The sequence below is a fragment of the Halyomorpha halys genome, unplaced genomic scaffold (assembly GCF_000696795.3).
Source record: "Halyomorpha halys isolate HHAL.00 unplaced genomic scaffold, Hhal_1.1 Scaffold50.1, whole genome shotgun sequence".
Classification (NCBI taxonomy): domain Eukaryota; kingdom Metazoa; phylum Arthropoda; class Insecta; order Hemiptera; family Pentatomidae; genus Halyomorpha; species Halyomorpha halys.
This window is the reverse complement of record NW_027106849.1, coordinates 1,102,394-1,119,714: the sequence shown is the minus strand read 5'-3', so window position 1 is coordinate 1,119,714 and position 17,321 is coordinate 1,102,394. Positions and strand designations below refer to the sequence as shown.

The 17,321-nt window shown below is 31.1% G+C and overlaps 2 protein-coding genes across 2 annotated transcripts in view; one reads left to right on the top strand and one right to left on the bottom strand.

The window, feature by feature from the left end:
- Nucleotides 1–17,321, top strand: part of LOC106690708 (discoidin domain-containing receptor 2) — a 411,939-nt gene that overhangs the window by 368,272 nt on the left and 26,346 nt on the right. The window lies entirely within an intron of this gene.
- The window catches only part of LOC106690348 (uncharacterized), a 10,770-nt gene continuing 3,922 nt past the window's right edge, over nt 10,474–17,321 (bottom strand). Inside the window, exons 3-6 of the mRNA XM_014435763.2 lie at nt 15,033–15,312; nt 13,793–14,067; nt 12,808–13,019; nt 10,474–11,267 (exon numbers count right to left, since the gene is read on the bottom strand). Of these exons, the coding sequence (XP_014291249.1) occupies nt 10,784–11,267; nt 12,808–13,019; nt 13,793–14,067; nt 15,033–15,312 (1,251 nt within the window). The 3' untranslated portion in view covers nt 10,474–10,783. The remainder of the gene's footprint in view (nt 11,268–12,807; nt 13,020–13,792; nt 14,068–15,032; nt 15,313–17,321) is intronic.

The window sequence follows — 17,321 nt, the reverse complement described above, 5'->3', positions numbered from 1 at the left end:
AAAAAAATAAAATAAAAAAAAACTCTCTTAAAATATATACAAACAAAAGAATAAACAAGATGAACATAATCAAACTATCTATATGAACAATAAATAAATAAAATAACATAATGATAAACTAATAACAATTGTTATTAACGTCTAACACTTATTATTATATAGGTTTTATTACTTTTATAATGATTTAAAAGGAAATTATTATTAGAAACGTTTAAATGAAATTTTTGCTATAAATATTTTAATTTCTATTGTTTACACATATCAATAAAGAAATGTTATTAAGCATGTTATTTTTAACGTTTTGATTTTGATAATATATTAATGTCTACACTTTACACTATTAAATACATACATTTTCAATATGAGACCTAATACGATGTTTTTCTTCATCAGATATATGATAAAGTTTAAATGTAATTATTTATTATTATGTTTATTTTTGTCTATCTATTATTTATATTTTTTAAATCTTTTATAATAACCTGCAACAACTATTTTAATTGTATTTATCATTTCTTTAACGCCATTGTTTTAGATCCAATTTATCGCTTAACCTGCATACAACTAATTTATTTTAATTTTGTTGCAACTCCAAGATCCATCTGTACAAATTTTCAGGAGGAGAAACGCCCTTGAAAATCCAGAGCTGTCAGCTAAATGCCTTTGACTATCTAATTTCCAAGCGGCTAATAGAGTTTAAAATAGCTGACTACACGAACCCTAACCTCCTTACCGTCGTCAATTTACGTCACCGCTAACCGGTTAGCCCCTGTATAACCAATTAGCTAGGCCTAACTAAACCCGGTTAGGCCGAGGGTGGGCTTTAAGAAATTCATTTTTTCCCCCCTCCCCCCGGCTGGAGGAGCTCCAGAGCCCCGAGAAGAGCACCCTTGAATAAATTAGTATTGCTCATTTGACTGGAGGGAGATAGGGCAGGCCCCTCATTATTGTGTGAGCACGGAAGGCACACACGGCTAGTACTCTGGCAAATATAGTGAACTCTCTGAGATGATAACATGGTTCAATGGCAAAGGATGAAAAATTCGATCCCTTGATAAGTTTGTAGGCACAAGCCTTTAAGGAGGCCAGGTAATTGGAAAACTTTCGGCTAGCTATGGCCTTATTTGCATTGGAAAATTTCATTAACATTATCTTTTAATTTTTATTTAAAACTTTTCAAAGGATCTTCTCTTAATTTTTGCCTATCTCGATCTTGTCAAAGTTTCACTGTAGCGATGGAAGGCTTTGAAGAAATATAGCCATCAGATATAGGAATAAAAAACATACTAATACAGTACTTTTAAATATTACATACATATATATTTTTATTAGAAAAGGAGTTAATAAATAAAGTATAAAAAGGAGTGAAAAAATAAAAGTTGGCAAGTGATTAACAAAAAAATCATATACTACTATTATATATTATTTACTTGACTATGCCTATATTTTGTAAGATTTAAACAAATTGTTTGACTAAATTCAAGTAAGTATGCTGAGTATTTAGCTACCCAATACAGTTTTTTACAAATAAACTTTTTCTCTCTCTTCTGCTCTTATGTATTTTGAAAAATTTTAAGGCAATATCAACAAGAATATTTCTCTAATATGTTTCAAGGGCAGAGCTGCTATCTATATCAGTGATTTGAAGGTGATTATGGTGTATTTTTGAATGAATGAAAATCAATTTTTATTCTGGGACACTTGGTAAGGAGGAAGTCTTACAAATGAGTATGGGTAAGGAACTCTGGGTAGCTCGGACAAAAAATGTTTTTCAGTGGAGGCAGTTCTGTAGGTAGGGAGAGATCGAAAGGTTGGGATCTTGTGTTTAATAGGCGAATGGATAAACGTAGGGTAAGGAGGTCAACGGTGTAGGAAGGTTTTCTTGTTATTAGGGTTCTAAAATATGAATGTGCCAAGAAGTTATTGTCTCAGAATACTTGGATGGAACTAGTTTTGCTCGGTATAGTAATGTGAACGCCAAGGAATACCGAAAATGAATCCTTCATTCACTAGGCATCCGTAGTCGAAATGTGGGAGAATAAGGGAGGATACTAGGAGGTGGCGTGCACTTTGAGGAAATTAATCACGGGATTTTAGGAGTTGTTTAAAGATTGAGATGGTTTATCGAGTTATTTGGGAAATATGGCTATTCCATGTTAAGTGCTGATCAAACGTGACCTTGGTTCTTTATGATGTTTTGAAACTGGATAGGAATTTTGTTGAGGTATAATAATGGATAATAAGGAAGAGTTTTGATTCGATGAAAATGGGAATGAAATTCAATATTTTCTTAATATTAGATGGAAGCTCTCTAAAAAAAACAAACAAATTTTAGATAAATTTACATTATTTATCTGAGGCAGTGTATAATTGAAGTCGTAAGTGGATGAATATTTGAAATTGTAGACAAATATAAATTTTTACTTTGGCAAATATTATAATTTACATCTTTCTATCTCATGCCTTGTGTTGTTAGACATATCAGTTAAATAAAACATCTAATTACAGATTAAATATATTTTTCTTATGTAAGGGTGCCATTGATTCTTCACATACAGTGGACTTAACTACAACCCTTAAAATACCTATGTGTAAAAAGAAGGAAGCACTACAACTTACATCTTTATGTACTACTTAAAACTACGTAAAAGGGCATTGATTTGCGCATAATAATTACTGACGCAATGATTTTCCAGTACTTTTTGTTTAATGGCAGATGAAGTGAAAGCGTTATTATTGTTTAACAGGTAATTTAAATTTTACATATTAGAGGAACCATTTGTCCACCAATCTACAGCATGTGCTACTAAAAGGCAGCGTTCTAAAGGGAAACCTTTATGACAATAAAATAAAATAAAATGTAACTTTTTTGATAGCAGTGATTGAATTCATAAATAGAATCTTGTTTTTTTTTTCAAATATTCATTTGAACTATTCTAACATATCTTCAACGATCCTAGTTGTACTCTGAATAGATAACTGATTAAGGATATTGGTAACTATATTTTCATCCGTTGAATAAATGTATCACTAGCTATTAAAACATAAAAAGTAAACATGAATTGTAGGAAATAAAGTAATGTCTGATTAAGCTACCATCCTCTTGTTCATATTTAAAACAAAAATTCGTACCCGACATTGATTCCAGTATAGTTTCCAAACTGTTTAAATTATGATAGTTCCGAAAAAAAAAACATCCCAGTATGCTTGATGAAATTGTGATTTGTAAATACCTTTAGATTCTTGGAGCTTGAAATCTTATCTTAACAGGAATAGGCAATAGCCTATGGTCGTATTAAAGCCTAAGTGGCCCATCAAACAATTTTGCTATCTTGGATTTTAACGTGATATTCTATTATCTTCGCAATTAAACCTAACTTTATAAGTGACATCGCTAATTAAAAATACAAAATGATCAAAAGACGTATATAAAAAATTAGAAATGAGCTGCTTCTTTAAATCTGCAATCATAATTTAAATAAAACTCTGGAGCAAGGTCCCTTCATAATAACAGAAATATACCATTAAAAGAAACAGAGTTAACCAGAAACTACAAAATAAAAATAATTTAGTTTACACGATATTTAAAATATAAATAAATATAAAATCAGAAAGAAAAATATAATAGATTATTATGATGAATTAAATATTAAATAAATTCAAAATATAAATAAAAATACTATAAAGTAATCAATTAATATGCATATATACAAAATTTAATTTGCTTGTATATCCACGTATATATTCAGACTCATTTACATGTCACAAATAACGAGACACATGTTAAAATACGTACAGTGTGAAGCAACTGTAAAATAAAGATACAAAGAAAAGTTATTTACATCTGATCCTACTTCAATTCTTATATTAAGGTGTTATTATTCAAGATCGTCGGTTTTCCATGTGTTATCTGAACATCGAACCTTTTCCATGCCTTTACCATAGAGGAGCGGGATTGTCAAGGGGGATTTATTCATTTTCACACCCACTAAGTTTCTCATCCTCCGTATCCGTACACCCTTTTTAATTACGATCCAATGCCTCCGGCCTGCTTGACGAAGTCGTTGTCAACAGGGCAAAAGGTCAGGAGGCTTATCGAATTATATGTCGACTGGCCAGTGGACCGAAAGTGGATAATTGGCAGTTGTCGAGGAAATGGCTCACCTCAGGTACAGCAGGAGGCGTGAGGTGGGGCAGCGCCGATCGAAGGGGGCGTTATAATTAAGCCGATTATTTCTTGGAGGGAGGTATTTTCGGATGAAGGGTTCAAAGCCGGAAAGAGCCTTCAATTTCCTTAGTCCCAGTCCTTACCATTAGGGCTCAGTCCTTTGCCCTGCTTAGAGCAAATGCTGGTTGACCGCGGGATGGAACAAGAAATACCTTTGTTGCGACCCTACTATTTACCTCTATTCTATACACTTCGTTATAAAAACGTAATTTCATAAGAAAGGTACAAGTGCTGACAAGTGACATAAGAGTACTTATGTACTTATCGAACGTTAATAATATTTCATATTTCAAAATCATCATGGTTAGAAGTTTAGTTATTTGGATCCTTTCGTTTCAGTAATTAATCCTCATATATTAGACTAAATCTGTAGTTTCATCATAAGCTTCAGGAGGCAACTCTGTGGGTTCCCAATAATAATTCTATCTGAAACACTTTATTTGTGGTCTCCACAGTTTATTTTGAATGTGTGAAATATGAGCGATTGTTTCCAATACATTTATTCAAAATAATATATTAATCTATGTACATCGACATCATCAATCTATGTAAGCACATATTGCTACTTATATACGGCTAGTAGTACATGGAAATGAATAAGGGTAAAAAAAGTTGGTAGTAGTAATGTAGTAGTAATGGCTATGACTTGAGTAAATAGGTATTACGCTTTAACGCGTAGAGAGGTTTATGTGTTTGTAATTTAGAAAAATAAAATTAATAAAAAAATTAATCAAGAGAAAATAAAAGCAGGGATAAAGCTAAAAACTGTTTATGATTTCGCTATTACAATATTACACATTTCATAAACCGAATGAAATAACAAACTCTCAACTGTTATTTTCGAATTTAGAAAATTGCCTCTTTAGTTAGAGAGAAGAAAAATGTTAGAATTACGAAAATAAAGTTGTACATAACATATTCGAATAGAAGAAATATTAGTCGCGTAAAAATATTGGATATCACATTATTATACATTATATTATAGAAGAAAAAGTAACAACTTCGATATATTACCTTTTTTTGTGAATATTATTCTCATATTGTTACTGCTAATACAGTGTAAAAATTCGTCATTCTCTCCTGATATATTCAAAATTCACAAGCTCTATCGACATGATATTTCTAGAGCTGATACATTACAGAATAATGATAGTATATCTAGAAATAGAGAGCCTTAGTGTTGCCTAATTGGTAATTGTAAATATTTCTTCACAGAACGTGAGTAAAATTTGCTCACATAAGTATTCAAGAGCTAAAAATAATGCATTAAAATTGATAACATCACAGTCATCGAAAACGAAGCCTTATGATGATTGTTATCATTATAAATAAAGAACATTATAAGGTCCAGTTACATTTACCTCGTTATTGGACATTTTTTATCTCGAGGATTTAGGAACTCCTTCACGTTCACCACTTGTCTCTTACAAGTACGTATGTAAATTGGGCAAATAAAGTGACTGCCTGAGACCCATAAAAAAGAAGCCTAGGTAAGAGAGACCTCAGTAGCATATGTTCCCAAATTGTTCTGGACCTGGGAGGAGGTTGGGGTGTCTAAATTGTCTGCCAGGGGCGGTAAATAATGGGGGCCCGGAGTGTAGGGATGTTGTAAGTGTTAAAATGAGATAAGCCCTGCCGACGTGCTCGGAATACCTTCCTCCAGGATCAACAGGGATACCCTCCTATTGAATATTCCCCGAATCTTCATAACGCCGCTAGGGGGCGCTTGTAAATAAACCGGAGCTTAAAAGATGGGGAAAAATACGAATTTTAGCGAGGGGTGGAAAGGGTGTGGGTTTGTCCCAATACTGGATGGATTTTGTGAGAAGAGTTATTACGTCTTTGGTATACTGAAGAGACTGAAGTGTGTATAGTGGACATCACATTTATTACTAAAATCTCCTAAAATTAAAAAATAATCACCCAAAACCTGATTTGTAGTAATATTATTTTATTATTACATAAAAACTAATAAAACTATCACTTGTAGCTAATGTAAGGTTTTGAAGAGTAAAATAGTACCGTACCCTTAAAATGTACCATATATACAAAGGTCTACAACAAAGTTGTGCATAACAATGATACAAAACTTAGTTCAATTTGATTAAAAAATAGTAAAAAAATAATTGCTGAAATATTTCCGATATGATGTGTTCGTTAAAACAACAGGGACAATTGTAGTTTTGCAAACTTATACGAACCATGGGAGGTGCGTGACCCTACTCTCCCTCAAAGCAAAAGGGAAGCCAAAAAAGCGTTTAAATTTTTACGTTTAACTTTTAAGTTCAGGGTAACAGGAATGTCCGCTATGTAATATAAACTGAAACAGAAGGCAGCAAGTAATTGGTTCGTAATATTCCCTTACTGCACTTCCACGCCCCTGAAAGGCACATAAACCTATTTGGCTTAACTATTTCTTCTAACAAACCCCTCCTTTATACTCCTTCCTCCAAGATCCTGACCATGGAGTAACAATTTTTATTTTTTATCACTAGAGGGACCGTTATGAGAAAGGTTATAATCACCGACTACCTCATCGTTTTAAAATATATTTTTTTTGTTTTGAAACCCCATCTTACTGCGCGTTTGTGACGTAATAATAACCCCTAAGGATAATTTCAGCTCAATGGGCATTGTAGATTTTGAGATACAGAGTTCAATAAGTCCTATGTTCTTTTATATGTCAAAATGGGTTTATATGGAAACATATAAAGAATATTTACAGAACTTACATTCATCCTTAGTCCAAATCTTTCTTAATTTTTCCGTATTAGAAAAATTTACTTTTATATTTTAGAGGATGTCATTATATTTCAAATGAATTGTTATAGTCTTCAATGGAATGTATAATTTTTGAGTTATTCTAAAAACTAAAATTGTTTTAGGAATCACAAATTAATTTTTATGAACCACTAAGAGTCCGAATTTTTTTAAACCCAACCCTATTGCATATGGGAAATTACTATTAATAATATAATATATATGCATTTTTATTTTTGAGACACGTTTTATTATATAGATTATAATTTCAATGTGCTATTTATTTTCAACGTTATCTTCTTTATCCTTTATAATATTCTTAAATGTTTTCTTTTCCTTTTTATCAAATTTTAATAACTAATATTAATGACCCAGCGAATGTATAATCATCGTCCGAGGTGTTATTAGTTTACTGTTAACAAAGGTCGTCAGTGTCATTTCCTAATGTTGCTGATAGAGCTGTTGTTTCTTCAGCGTTTGACAGCTGTGTCTACCCAGCCTAATGCAAAGGCTTGTCTCGTAATGATGGAATGCCATAGAACGATCTTCATCGGGTAATTTAAACATAAAAGTATATTTTTTGAAATAAATTACGATAATTTAGGAAATATCGTGTTTAATATTCAGAAGCATTGCGTTCCTAAACAATTTCGAATCTGATTTTTTAACGTGAATGCACATTTCAAGACTCCTTGAATCCTTTTGACCAGACATCGCAAAATAGACTATGTGTAATTATAGACTATATCAAAAATGAAAAATGTATTAAACAGAAATGACTTATTTTGGGCATGTGTATGCCTAGATCGCTTCAGCAGCTTTTTAGCTAAAATCAATTTATTTAGAGTTTTAATAGGAAAGTGCAAATTTTATTCCATTGATTAAACACATTTTCTTTAAAATGGCTCTTAACGATTACCTTATCGTATATATATTTTTTTAATTTTATTTTATGGATCTATTTTTTTCAATCACAAGAACTGTTCCGACACGGTTTCCGTTATTATAAATTTGGATCCTTAAATGGTTCTTCGGAGATGTTTGGCTCGTGAGAGGTGACATCTGAATTCAGCCGGCAGCGGAGGACCTGATGGTGTTGGAGAGATCTCTTTTATAATTCATAGGACTAAGAGCAAGTCGGTGTCATCCTTCAGGTAGCCCTCCTTCTCTAAATTGTTTATTCCATAGGGTGATTTTTTTTTTACCTCGGCAGACGATCGAACTAAAAAATTTTAAAAAACTGAAATTTGACAAAAACAATCATCGATATTATAGTAATCGACAAACACCTAGTAAAATGAATGGGATGAATGAAAAGAGGTACGTAACTATCAGCATACCATTAATTCTACTTTTAAATAATCAACAATGTCATAAAACCATCCCAATATTCCATATTAACATCTCGTCTTACCTTACACTGAAAACATTTACATTTAACGTAGAGGAATCTTTGAAAAATTCTACTTATATTGACTACATTTTCACTTCAACTTTCACGAAAACACCTGCAACTTCTGTCCTTTTATACGACCTTTCTTGCCTTACCATGAAAATATTTAGTTATGTTGAGTATTGGTTGATATATGTCGCATTCTCAAGGGTCTCATAATATCAAAACTGATTATAGCGAATATTGCCTCCCCGTCCTGCCCCTTATATCCCATGGTAAATTATTATATTTTATATTACCTTGAAATATTATTTATAGCATGTAAAGCAGTCTTTGAAAAACATTACTTATATTGAGCTAGAATTTAACTCACCAAAACTAGTAATCGGCGTAACCGTGTTTCTTTGGTTAGAAATACTCACGTTAATACAAAAATTATATACCAGAAAACGTTAAGCTGTGTGACGATAGGCATTTATGAACTATGTTTGGTTTTTTGTTTATATAATTTTACGTGAGTTCTAATCCCCCCCCCCAAAATAATAGATTTACTCTGTCGGGAATGGGGAAGGGTGCATTTGGTTTGGGATTTTGAGGGGTTTCAGGAATGTCTGCCATATGGATATTGGATAGAGAATTGAAAATTGGCATGTGAATAAAGCTGGTATTAGAGATGTGAATTTTATATCAACTTCTTTCTCTCACTCCTCCTTCAATTTTTTTAAAGTTTTAACGAAAAAATTAAATTCATTTTTAAATTCTTTTCTAACAACAGGAAAGGAACATACTTCTGCTGAGAACTCTTTCATAATTATTTTTATTATTCTTGTCTTAAAAATTTTTAGTCTGAGATACATCTTTCCCGAAATATTGTCTTGGAGGAAGAATTGTTTTATACCCCTTAGTTTTATATTTACGCAGCGAAATGAACAACTTCCTAAAAATTTGCTTTCGTTGGTGGTAAGGAATCGCTGAGCCCCCCTCATATAATCTCAGTACCCACACCTCCGATCCTAAAACAGAATTTATTGTTAAATACCCAGATTATATTAAAACCTAAGACCTCCTCTCCCTCTTGGGGTTGGTAAGGAATAAAAAGAGGGCGAATAAAGCACCCCAACAGTAGCACCCCTTGCTAAGGAAAAAATGAATAACGGTACCCGATTCCTGAATCAGTTCGTTTATGAGGGCAAAGTATTGATTCGTGTTTATTTCATCCTGACATTAAGTGAAAACTCCATCGACCAGTTAGCCGAGAGCTTGTACATCGCTCCTTGCTACAGCACATTCATAACAGGCCACATCCATCATTCCAGTCACTTCTAAAGGCACCCCTCACAATGGTAAATTGATTCTCATTCTTCTCCAACCCCCTGGTGTAGACATTTGACATCGGATTATTATATATCTCTATCGATTTATCAAATACGATTCAAATTGCACTACCTTCTTGCTTTCCCTATCGCATTCTCGGAGGAGTGATGTTATTGTGTCGACATGAAAACTTACTACCTCTGATTCCTTGTTCAATCAGTGTTTTATTATGCTATAACCAATAAAATAATTTTTAAGTGATAAGAAATAAAAAGTAATAAAAATTAAGCCTTACATTAAGCATATAAAATTTGTATCATCAAAATAAGTTATTTTCAACACTGATCAAGTGAATCAAAATGGATTCCATCTTCATCAGTTATTATAATAAACTTTACTATAAAAGTTTTAATAATTTTAAGAACGACTTAAAAAACTTGGGGAGGGAACGTAAATACATAATAAATTAAAAGTTAAATAAGTATTATGTTGAGAGTGACAGATGAGAGGAAAAAGTAGAGGGAGTGGGAGAGAAATTGAAGCCGTGCTCAGAATAGGGCTCCTGGTTAAAAATTAAATAGATTTTAAACCTACTTTTTTGTTAAATAAAGTTTTCTATATCAAGAAATAAAAACAACGAAATAATATTATAAAAAATTTATGTATGAATTTATCCCCTGATTTGAACAAAACAAATTGCATGGAATTGAGCAGTGACTTTTATCTTGTATGAAATTAAAAATCGTGGAATAATTTTTTGAAAATAAATTAAACTTAATAATCTCTTCACAGTGTTTATTTCGAAATTAAAAATATTTATTAAACCTGGTTTTCCAAATAAGGTCCACATCGTTTATTGCTTCATTCCAAACGATTTACTTACTCTACTCTTATGTTAATTTCTAATATACAGTCTGGATTAGACTTGTGTTATGAAAGATGTTTCGTGCACCATTGACAAGAAAAAATTAGTTAAAACAGCGGCTGGACTTACAGTACCTTATCACTCGATAGGAAATTAATTTACTTATCGTCTTGGATAAATTGATCAAATCTATGCGCTTGTACAAAATATTTTCATCAGACATTCAGTGTTTTTTCTGTTCGGTATTATTGCTTCCGAACCGCTGCCAATTGGACGACGAAGAAAATGAACTCTTCGAATCGTCTACTTTCTTAGGCATGCGTTCATTTCCCATACTGGTTGATGAAATTGGCGACGATTGCGGTTTATAATTTGCCCAGTTCTGACCGTAGACCTGAATGAGGCTCTGGAAGACAGCTTCGACGCGATGTGTCATGATCTCGGGTTCAAATCGTTCTTCACGTTCATCCCCCATTTCATACTCTTCTTCACCTTCATCATCTCCCAGGCTTCTCTCGTCTTCAACATCGTCTATACTACTCCTAACACTCTCTTCTTCCACCATGGATCCCAGAGGTTTGTCTTTCTTTTTATTCAGTACTAAATATCGGTCAATTTCTGCTTTCAAGGATACATATGTTTTTTTAGGAGCTCTGTTCACTGTATTTTTGGCTCTATTGAACACTAGATCATCGACATAATATCTCCTAAAAAAAAAAAAATAAATAAATGAGTGAAATGAGATTACAAAGAAATACACACACACACACACACACACACATATGTATACAGATAAACATTCACACAGGAGTGAGTTGTCTCTTAATCTAAGTGTACTTCGGATCACCCTTCAGGCTTTTGAAACTTATGCAATAGATTAGTGTAAATATCAAGTTTTCTGAGACGACCTTGAGAGTGGTTGTCTATGTGCTATTGACCTTGAGTTAATTGTAAATAATGTTTTTGGCTATAAAGCTTGGTTTTGCCCATTTATTTATTAACTGGTTGAAGACAGTGAAACTTGTTTTAAATCATGTTCCACCCGAATCTTTTCTTATAGGCATATAATTTGTTACTCTATATTTTTTTTTATTTAATTATAACATGGAATGTTTTGAAGGTTCTATTTGGAAAAACTAAGTATCGTGTTCCTCGTTTCAAAACAACATGTTATAAGTGAATAACAAATAGGTTATTTTTTTAATAACAACAGGTTATACGTTAATAATAACTAGATTATACATTAATACAAATCTAATTATTTATTGATTTCTTATTTATTGTAATGAAACAATAAAATACATATTTTTGTAGAAATAGGTTGTTTTAAATACATATACCAAGCCTATAGTTGTATATGTGATGACCCAAAGTACGCTAGGACGTGGTCAAAGGAAGTTTTTATTTATTATTGCGCAATATTTTATATCCATATTTATATACAATGATAAAAGGGATCATAGAGCTCATTCACAGCATATTTACAAATATATAAATTCATTGATATCAAAATAAGAAAAAATAATAATTATACTAATTAAAAAATAATAAAATAAATTTAAAAAAAAATTAAACTTAAAGTAAAATAATCTCTTCAACACAATCATTCCTATTTACTATATTTACATTCAGCCTGAGGAACTCCAAACCGACCTCTTCCTTCCACTTAAAAAGGAAAGAGAAGATCTCCAGAGATCCTGGCACTTCTCTCTCATCCGATTCGCTAGTTAAAAACGTACATTAGGTGTACTTTCAATAAGTAACTGTTTAATATTTTAATTCTCATATATACAAATGTTGGGTAGAAATAATGATGCTATCAATGCCCTGTTTCATAATATTATATAAAATAGACTAATATTAGTCTTGTAGTTTTGCCATGGCACAATTTTGCTTTCTTGTAAAATGCTGGCTTCCAATTTTGTCCCTGATTATATTTCGCTGTTATAATATGACTAATAGTTGCCTCCATCATGAAGCAAAAAAGCATTAGTGTTTATAATACTTATAGAAGTTTGGATACTTGTTTTCATGAACTAATACATTTAGCCTACAGAATAAAACGGGATCCAGGCAACTAGAGACTCAACCCATTATTATGTTTCAAAAGTTAGCTTTAGAAATAATACAGTAGTAAAATGTGATATCAATGTCAGATGTAACAACAGTCACACATACACACAAATATCGATTCAATAGATTTTCAGTCATAAAAATTAATTATCCCAGGTTAAAATGTTTTCTTACTTAGGAGCTGGTTTTGGTGGAGGCTTATGCTTTTCCTTCAGCCTTCGTTCACGAATATTCTTAACAATGTCGTATAGCGTGAATTTTTGAGGACCTGTCAGTATGGATGGCTTGTCCTCTTGGCTGTCCATGCTGTGAACTATAATCGGAGCTTTAGGTCTCCTTGGTGGTCGACTCACTTCTGATTCATTAACATTGTCTTCACATTTTATCTAAAATATAGCTATGATTAATTACATGATTTAAAAATTTTCTGAAATATTTTTTATATAAAGCATTAGTATCTAAGAGTAAATAGAAGTTATTATGTAGGTTTTGAATCTAACATTTTTTTGTACACTATGCTCATTTTTCCTTATGAACTTCTAAGAAACTTCTATAGTTGACCTTTCGAGCCTTTGTCCATTTTAAAGATCTGTAAAATCTATTGTCATTTTGAAGTGAGTTTATTTATTTATTTTTTATAAAAACAGAAAATTGTAGTAAGAAATAGTGGAAATTGTAATGATTTTTTAGAATAATAGCTCAATAATCTTTTGTTATTAATATTTAAATATATTATCTGTTTATTAGCCTGTATATTTAGTGTCTCGTCTTAACAACTTCCAATTTTTTACATTATTAAATAGACTATAAAAGGAAAGTCTGAAAAATGGGCAGTATCCTAAAATAATCCAGAACCAATTAATAAGAGATAATCATATTTTAAAAATTATTTTATTGAAGAGAATTTATACAATTAGCCAAAAATTAAGTGGATTAAGTAGTATTGTTCAAATTTCCATTCATACAATATATACAGAAATATAAAAACCAAAGAAAAAAACTGAAAAAAGAGAAGAAGGAAAAAGAAAGGTTAATGGTAACGATAGCATTCAATGAATTAAAATAATAATAATAATAAAGAAATATATAAATTAAATTAAATTATATATATACATATATATAATTCAACGAAACTATTTTGACTTGGATTAGATCTTACCGTGGCCAAGTTTCGAGGACCGATGGCTATAACACGAATGGTACCGACGACCTTGGCGGTGAAGTCGCCGGTAGTGAGCGTATGGAACCTCTGCATCGAGCTGATGGGATACGGCGGTCCCTTGGATGCCCGTATGACCGCCTCCGTCAGACCGGATAGCTCCAGTTGCCCCGCGCTCAACAAGCCAGAAGTCGACAAGACGAAGAGCTTAAGTGGCTGGCGCTGAAGTTGATGGATGAATTCTGCTGGCCTCTTTGGAAACATTATAGTCTTACCTGAATTATCAACTCTTGTCAATTTTTAGTAGAAATTATCACTTCAACATGAAGTGCCATTAATTTTCTTTATTTGAAATAATACAAAGTTCTTATTGTCAGCAATAATAAACAATGAATAAATAAATAAAATATTAAAGAATTTGATGAAGAAATAAGGGATTTAAAACGAAAAATAGATACAGAAATTTCAATTGGAAAAAACCGAGACGGTCCGATCTATTCCAATGGCAATAATATGTCAACGGCTTCGTTATATTTTGTTAAATTGTTGTATTCTTGCCAGGTACTAAAAAATGATTTTTTACCGTAATTGAAAATTATGTGAAAAATAACTTAAATAAAAAGTACGCGTATGTACTGCACCCTATGTTCTTATTTGGTTCCTTTTAATATTGAAATAATACGTTTTCCGTTTTTATTTTTTATTAGTCTATAATAATAACCTATAAATCTGTCATTTATACCAATATCCACTCAACTATCAATGTTTGATATAAATAAATATTAAAGCATATTTGAAAATATTTTTGTAGAGGAGAGAGAAGTATTCAAATTAAAAACTGTTTTAAAGAACAATATGGTAGGTATGATATTTGTCTTATTTAGCCATATATGCCTTGTTCAGCAACGCTTATGAAAATTTAAATTAAATAAATAAATAATTGTTAAAATGATAAGTCAAAGTTAATTGGCTGTAAAGGAAGATCGTACGTCTAAACGGACCAGCAATTGAATCTATATCATATAATAGTAATAATATATATTATTAATTTTTAGTAGTCCTTATTTTCTTCATCTCGGAAATTAAATGTATAACTATTGAAAAATTGGAACTTTTGGTAAAATTTTATTAAAGTTTGTAGTAAAGTTTTGAATGATTCAGAAATTCGAAAAGTATATCGACAGTCTTTTTGTTATCCTGAAAAACTGAATTATATATTCTTTATGTGAAATGAACTTACCGTTCTCAATGGGCTCCCTCAGTATCCACGTCTTGCTTTCTCTCCTTTCGTCAGGTAATATTTTCTCCTTATCTTCTTCGTCCAATAATTCCAGGATGGGAATATCAAGCCCAACATTTTTCTCAGTAGAATGAATTTGAAGTTTGGATTTTGTAACTACAACCGTTCCAGCGCGTGTCACCTCCTCATGCATAAGAAGGTCCATCGTCTTTCTTCTTTCTTTTTCATTCATTTTACTCATATCTATATCCAGCCGTTTGTTCCCCATTCTTTTTTGTTCCTTGTTTTGAAAAATGATTATATCGCTAAATGAACTGGAGTATATTGAAATATAATATTTGAATTATGTTTCCTTTTACTAAAAACATATTAAAATTAAATGATAAAATAAAACAAAAATAAAAGAACAAAGTTGTTAATTTATAATTTTTTTTTTTATAAATAATTTTGTATTAATATAGGAAGGTACTTATTGATTTATACGGTATGATTCACGAAAACCCGGAAATTTAACTTTTGTATTTTTAAACCGTCATGGTTTTCGTTAAATATGAATGGATCAGAAAATATATAAGTTAGGTTATCCTAAATTGTAGCAGAATAAAATATAAAGAATATATTAAAAAGTTGAATTAGTTTTTGTTAAAACCAGTATTATTGACGATTTTATTTTTCCCAGATTCCCCACTTTTAGAAAAACTTCCGTGTTTTATAAGCTTAAATCCATGTTAATTAAGTAAAGGTATGTTTCAGGATAAAATGAGATTCGCCGCCAGTTCTTTCAAACAATCATGAAGTGAAATTCTGTCTACTCAAAGTACTAGCGTTTTTAGCAAAAATAGTCGCAAATTACAAAATTCGTTTTTTATTTTATAAAATCAAATGTGGGAAAAACAGATGAAATTATCCTTGATTAATAAAAAAATTTACAAATTGACTTTGAATACAATTGAAAACTGATTGGTGAAATTATAAAAAATCTCTTTAAATGATTTTAACAAAGACAAATTCTACTTGTTGGTGCAGAAAATATTACAGCTTGCGAGGCCGAAAATTATTTAACTAAAATAGTTTTTTATACAAAAAAAAATGTAAGACTTGAAAAGAAACTAAAATTTCCTTTATTCTTTTTTGGAACCGGTCTCGTCTTTATTTCTTTGTAATTTCCAATACATCCTTATCGGTAATCCTGATGAAACTTGTTATAACTGAAAATTATAAATTATATAGTAAATGACATTAAGATTTTGCCTAATTGGTGTACTTCCGTGATGATATTATAATTGTAATCATGAGAGATAGTTGACCGTGGAGGCACGATTAAATAAGTAACTTAAACATACTTGTGTTATATTTTGACCGCACCCCCCAACCACCTTCTCGGATGTTATAATTGATATTTAAAGACAAAGCCTTGATTATGAAGTAATCAAAGGAATTGGAGCAACGATGTAACAAGCCACCTTGATGAAAATTAATTCAGTGAAGCAGTTTCGAAAAAATTTACAAACGTCATACATACATCTACTACTTTTGGAATGGTATTATTAAAAAAATATAATTGAAGAATATAATGTATATAACTTTTTTTTTTTTTTAATACTGATTTGTAAAGCATATGTGACAGGAGAAAATTTAAATTTTAAAATAATGTGAATAATTTTAATTCGTCAAATAAACTTTTACTTTTCAGAAGTGGATATTTTTGTTGATAGAAAACTCTTGGTGCTTAATGTATTATGTCAGGTGTGGCCAACAAGTCAACTAGATACATGCTAACTCAGTCTTCCCATTAATATTAAAGCAACCTAGTAAATCCTAAATCTGTCTTTATCTGTAGCTACTTTGAATAATTAAATATTTTTAATAATTATCCATGTGCTTTTAATAATACTGAACGTGAGTTTTTTGGCCCTTTAAATAATTATCATTGTTATTTCTACGTAGGTACGTAAATACGTTGATAAGCCGTATCTATATTTCAGTGCGAGGTGCACTAAGCGAGCTATTGTTAGGTTAGCAAAAAGTAAGTCATATTATTATCTCGTGATAAATTTTCCTGGCCCAAAAAAAACAAACTCGAAAGTAAATTATCAGCCATCACTGTGCATTTCTATATCAACGTTTTCATATTCACGAACAAATAGTATAACAACTTTTATATTGAAGTAGTAAAAAAAATAAATTGCATTTTAAGTTAGTAAACTTCGTCAATTCCTACCCCCAACATATTTCCTTATAATCCGCTCCTACCTCACTAATAGAACCTTTAAAGTAAATCATAACCTA